This window comes from Talpa europaea (genome assembly GCF_964194135.1).
Source record: "Talpa europaea genome assembly, chromosome: 9".
NCBI lineage: Eukaryota > Metazoa > Chordata > Mammalia > Eulipotyphla > Talpidae > Talpa > Talpa europaea.
This window is the reverse complement of record NC_140076.1, coordinates 58,623,303-58,629,624: the sequence shown is the minus strand read 5'-3', so window position 1 is coordinate 58,629,624 and position 6,322 is coordinate 58,623,303. Positions and strand designations below refer to the sequence as shown.

General features: G+C 43.8%; 1 protein-coding gene across 2 annotated transcripts in view; it reads left to right on the top strand.

The window, feature by feature from the left end:
• Nucleotides 1-5,323: 5,323 nt before the first annotated feature.
• PGM1 (phosphoglucomutase 1) overlaps nt 5,324-6,322 on the top strand; it is a gene marked incomplete at both ends in the record, with an annotated part of 63,374 nt that continues 62,375 nt past the window's right edge. Inside the window, one exon of one of the 2 annotated variants that reach the window (XM_084243931.1) lies at nt 5,324-5,569. In XM_084243931.1, the coding sequence (XP_084100057.1) occupies nt 5,324-5,569 (246 nt within the window). Of the gene's footprint in view, nt 5,586-6,322 lie in introns of both variants that reach the window. The other variant, XM_084243930.1, reaches the window with a different exon arrangement.

Sequence of the window (6,322 nt, the reverse complement as noted above, 5' to 3'; positions counted from 1 at the left end):
GCCATATAAGATAACATTCACGGACCTCCCCGGTGGCGCAGCGGTTGAGCGCTTGGCTGCGAAGCTGCCCGCAGCCTCTGCAGCACCAGTTCGGTTCCCGGCCTCCGGGCGCGGGTCCCACATGGCGCGCAGACCTCTCCTGTCGCGCTCGCTGCTCCCCTCAGCAGTGTCCTCCGTCTGTCTGGCTGTTCTTCTCCCCGCTCTGGCTCTGGTGAATTCTCTCACCCTCCCGCGCGGCAGGAGAGGTCTGCGTGCCATGCGGGACCCTCCGCCAGTGGCCGGGGAGCAGCCGGGGATCGAACTGGCGCTGCAGAGGCTTCACAACCCAGCGCTCAACCGCTGCGCCACCGGGGAGGCCCATAAATAAATCTTTTTTTTTTTTTTTTTTTAAAAAGATAACATTCACATGTTTCAGGAGCTAGGGCAATGGATATATTTGGGGGACCATTATTTAGCCTATCACAGCATCTTGATTCCTTAAACAAGAATATTGATGAAATGAGATAACAGAAGACATTCGTTATTTCCTTTAAAATGTCCTTTATAATCTGTATTTAAAAAAAATCTTATCTTTTTGCCACTTAAAATATTAATATTTGCATATCAAATATTCATATAAATTAATTCAGACTGATGTCCTATATAGTATATTCCAAAAATGAATTCTAAGAAAAAAAGTCCAATTTATCACATATCAATTTCACATATAGCTTCGCGAATAACCATTTGACATTGAAATATGAGTTCAGAAGCTATTATTATTTTGGCACAGGAACAAACTTAATTTCAGAATCACAGACCCCAGAAACCCATTGACTTTTATTCAAATAAAAGTTTTAAGTACCTGAATAACTTATGGATACAAATAGATATTAAATTGTTTCAAATTGCTTCCATATGTAGGAATTAGTCACTTGAGAAAATTACAAATAGTTCAAATGTAACATAATGAACTAAATCTGCAGCCTGGAAGAAACTATGATGTAGGTTATTTAGCGAACTAAAGTGGCATTAGCAGTATTATTCAGCATTAATTTGTATGGGTTCACATGAAATCATCAATTATTTGCCAGCTATTACTAATTGAAAACTTTTTCAGGAGATCTATAATTTCCCTATTCCATCGGAATTCCTTTGAGATTGCCCTTCAAGCCTAGTAGAACTCTTGGGTAGGAGAGAGATTTGGGTGACTCTTCTAAGCCTAAGCGGGAGACTATTCCAATATTTCTCAATACAGATTATTCCATCATTACTTAGTACCACCAGTTAGGAAGTTGAGTGTACACAAATACACAGTTTTGTTTTGTTCTGTTTTTAACAATACTGCTTTTACTGTATACCACTTACGTGCTTTCTGAAGCTTTGTCTCCATGTTAATGAACTGTCAGTATTTTTTTATTTTGATATTCAGTTTCTATATGAACTATGTAAGTAATAACTGTTAATTGGCCACTAGATCACCCACTTCACTATCCAGTGTTGCCATTACAAATTCTGTACAAAACTTTTTCATTATAAATTCCATTGCCAAGAAGGCAATGAGGACCTCAGCCCTATAATGTCCAGAAAAATGAGTCTTTCTTTTTTAAAAAAAATTTTAAATATTTTATTTTATATAATTCTTACATCATTTTTCATTTTTGCAAAATGTATGCATTTTCATTTTGGTTATATTCCCCATCCAATTGCACCCCCCTCTTATTTTGACCCTAATCCTTCCTCTCTCCGCCCACCCCCCCGAAAAATGAATCTTTCTAATAACCTGATTGAGCTTGGAAGCAGATTCTGTTTTCAAAGCTTCAATGTAAGACCCTACCTTAGCCAACACATTGATCGCAACCTTATTATATCTATCTGTCTATCTATCTATCTACCTATCTATCTATCTATCTATCTATCTATCTATCTATCTATACACCTACCTACTTACTCTGAGTATTATATTGAGGCAAATGCACCCAGACTTCTGACTTACAGAACTGTGATAATTAGTGGGCATTGTTTAAGTAGTTGAGCCTATGGTAATTTGCTACACAGCAAAAAATAAAAAGTCATGCAAGGGAATTATATAAAGGCATGATTACCAGGAGCCGAGAAACATGAAACATAGGGGCCACTGTCATAGGAGCTTAGCCGGCAGCAGAATCTTGCCCAAAGCAGCAGTTAACTCAAAATCATGAGCAATAACAACAATACTAAATGGTAGTTGTCTTAAGTCACTAAGTATTAGAGCAGTTTACTATTCAGTTAAAGTTAAATGTTACAACTTCTGAGGTGAGAGAACTTCCTCTTAAGAGCAAGAGCAATTCCTCTTAAGTAAGAATCCACATCCTAGTTCCAAAAATAGTTAAGACCATAGAAAGGGCATGCAATCCAAATTTGAGCCCATCACTTTATAATAATGAGTTACCATTTATTGAATACTTATAAGTACCATGGTAGGAACTCTATATTTGTTATCTAATTTAATTCTTACAACTCAATGAGGTAGATATTTCTGAGACTCAGTGTTTCTATTTTATATTTTCATTGTGTGGAGTTAGGGAACCTTAATCACATTCACCATTCTAGTCTCAATTCTTCTTTCTATAAAATGGGGTTGATTATATTACTTAATTCAGAAGATTATAGCGCTCCACAAACTCTGAACTCCAGTGAAAATATTAGAAATCATTACCAGCAGCCCAGGATTCAGTTTTCATGTTATTTGCACCTGAAGTTTATCTATAGTGATTAAATAAAATCCCACACCTATATAATACCTGTAACGACATATGATTTCTGAGTTACAGTCATGGGTTTGTCAGCCTCTTTGCTTGATGAAGATAGGCCAATTGACAAAAAGACAAGAATATAGTGGAATTACACACACACACACACACACACACACACAGAGTCTGGTTTTGAAAGTGGGGAAGGGAAGCTAATATTGTTTGAGGACCTCTAGGTCTCTGGCACCATGCTAGGTGATTTGCTTATATAGATTAAGATGAATGAATCTGTTTGGACTGGGGATGGAGCATGGGTAATTTCAAAAGAGTCTCCAGTGATTTTATTATGTACTCATTATTAAGAACTACTGACATCTAAATCCCCAAGAATTCTTTTTTTTTTTAAATTATGACTTTGGTAACTTTTATTTCTCAAAGCAAATAATTCTTCCAGTAGTTTTTAATAACAGCAAAGGCACAAATTACATGTCACACAGCAATTTCCAAACCTATGATGCAATCCAATCGTGATTTCAGCCATACCAAAGCAAATATGAAAGTATTATCAAAGATATCTCAAAAAATAAATTGTAGTAAGTAAATAAGCAAGCAAATAAATCCAGAAAATCCAACTCTATTCTTCTCTCCCTTTATATACAGGAAACAGCTTTGGTTCATTTTATTTTAATAAATTTTATTTTTATATTCCCCATACAATTGCAACTCCCTTATTTTGACCCCAATCCCTCCCCTCCCCACTCCCCACCCCCCATAGAGTGTCTCTGGTTCATAGTTTTTTGTTGATTTTGATTTTCACTTTCTTACAGTTATTCATTTTCCTGGTCCCTTATTTAAGTTTTCTAGATTCCTGCTATGAGTGAGACCATCCGGTATTTTTTTTTTTTTCTTTCTGGCTTATTTCGCTGAGCATGATCCCTTCCAGCTCCATCCATGTTGCTGCAAATTGCATGTGTTTATCTTTTTTGAATGCTGAGTAATATTCCATGGTATATATGTACCACATCTTCTTGATCCAGTCATCTATTTTTGGGCATTTGAAACCCCATGAATTCTTACAGAAGTCCCCCAAGATAGGTTTTATATTCATTTTAGAGTAAATAAATGGATGTCCATAGACATTAACTAACTTTCCCCAGGTCACACATCTTGGAGCGGAAGAGGCATATTTTTTTCCACTTCACCAAAATGACAGGTATCATGAGTGTATCCTCCACTCACTGTCATCAAACCTAAAGGAAAGACTGGCAATACCTATAACCGAGCGAGTCCCTTTCATTGACTCCGTGTCTTCCATATTCCTTCCTGATCTCTTCACCAAGTTTCTATTAACTGAATAACTGTCTTACTTTGATGGTAATCATGGTCAACCTTACCTTATTTTTGCACCTACATTTATCAAGACCTCTTTGTACATGTCTTTGTTGTTAAGCCTGGTGAGACTCTGGCAAATCACCATAAGAGCTCTGGTTTTAGAGCCAGACCCACCTGAGTTGATCTTTTGCATGTGCTTATCTCTATGGTCTTGGCAAAGCATGTTTTTCTTTGACTCTCAGTTTTGTAAGCATAAAATAGAGAAAAGCAAAAACCTATACTTTAGCAAGGATTAGAAGCATATTCAATAAATGATAGTTACTAGTATACCCACCCTAACCCGTGGAAGTAAAGTGTGTAGTCCATTGGTAAAGACATGGAAAGTAGGAGGTCGAATTAGACCTTTAGAATTGACTCCTTTTTTCTTTTCTTTTCTTTTTTTTTTTTAAAGATTTATTCATTTATGCATACAAGAGGTGGGACACAGGCCAGAGATGCAGGGGGGTGAGAAGATTCACCAGACACAGAGCCGGAAATAGAACAGGCAGACTGACCGAAATACACTGCTGAGCGGACCAGCGGGTGAGACAGGAGAGGTCTGCCTCGCCATGTGGGTTGCTCCCTGGCCTAACAGAGACCAAACTCCTGCTGCAGAGGCCGTGGACCACTTCATAGTGCGGTGCTCAACCCCCTGCGCCACCAGGGAGGCCTGACTCCTTTTTTCTAATTCCCAAATACTCTAGTATGTGGAGGAAGACTAGAAAATATAAGGAGTCATAAAAATTAGCTAAGATTAGCTCTTCAATCCCTCAGATCAGGTTTCAGACAGTTCTTGAAATAGGATGCACTAGCTAAACCACCGGAGATCATTATACTTTGTACTTTTCCCACCCTGCTTCAAGTCCTTGCAACAAAACCTGGTCCCTACAAGGTCCCTACAAGCTCTGCCTTTTCCCTTAGGGGAAGAGCTGCGAATTTCATTTTGTAGTGCTTTTGCTTCCGAGGGGGAGGGTGAATCAGAGAGGCTCCACCCATTTCACAAGAGGTCTGGAAGTGGGCGCTTCTACCCCCCTCCCTCCCGGACCAGGCCGGCAGTGGACAGCAGCGAGGGAGGGCCCAGTCCCTGGTCCCTTTAAGGAGGAGGAGGAGGGCCCAGCGCGGCCGAGAGCCGGCGTAGCCCCTGCCTACCCTCACACCCTGCACCCGCGCCCCGGAGCAGCTGCAGCCACTGCTCCGGCTGCCCCCGGCTTGGAAGATCCCCACAGGCCACAGTCGCCGCCATGGTGAAGATCGTGACGGTGAAGACCCAGGCGTACCCGGACCAGAAGCCGGGCACCAGCGGGCTGCGGAAGCGGGTGAAGGTGTTCCAGAGCAACACCAACTACGCGGAGAATTTTATCCAGAGTATCATCTCCACCGTGGAGCCGGCGCAGCGACAGGAGGCCACCCTGGTGGTGGGCGGGGACGGCAGGTTCTACATGAAGGAAGCCATCCAGCTCATCATCCGCATCGCCGCCGCCAACGGGGTAAGTGGCCCGCCGGGTCCACGGGGCTGCGGCCGCGCGCGGGGCCGTGCGCTACGTGCGGCGGGTGTCGCCAGCCCGGCTCCTGCCTCGCTGGGGCGCACCACTTCCGCGCTGGCCGCCCAGTCTCCACCCCCGGCTGCTCAGCCCCGGGGCTGCAAGGCCGGGCGGAGGTCGTCGTGTGCCCCAAGGTGGCTGCGGGGTTCCGCGTTGCTGCTCTCCGGGCTCCCCGAGGCCCGGGAGGCGCGGCGGGGAAGCGGAGCTTGACCTTGGGAGGCCCCACCTTCTGCCTCCTGCCCCACGGCTGTTCTCCTACCCCGCCCCCTTTTGGGGCCTCTGACATTTACATTAACCTTTTCAGCGACTGTAGGTGCGGTTACAGCGCAGAGCGCATTTGCCTTAACCCGGAAAGCCTGGACAGCCGCCGCCTTGCTCAGAACCCCCTGGCCTCCCGCGCGGCTGCCAGCTGTTCTGGTCAGGGCCTGGCGTGTCCCGTGGGCTCGGAGCCCGGCCCTTCTATGGGGCAGAGGGGCGGGTCGCTGGTGCGTCAGTCCCGAAGTTCTGCTGAGGTTATTTGCAAAGTTTCGTTCCCCACCCCCTAGACAGCTTTGGGACAAAGTCCTCCCTTAGTGCTGCCGGGTTGCTGGCGTGCAGGCTTTTGAAAGGGCTAGTCTTTGCACAGTGGTGCTTCTGGGGCTAAATTTTCGTTAGAACAGAAACTACATACCCAAGGGTGCTCTGAGGCAGGCGGTGGTG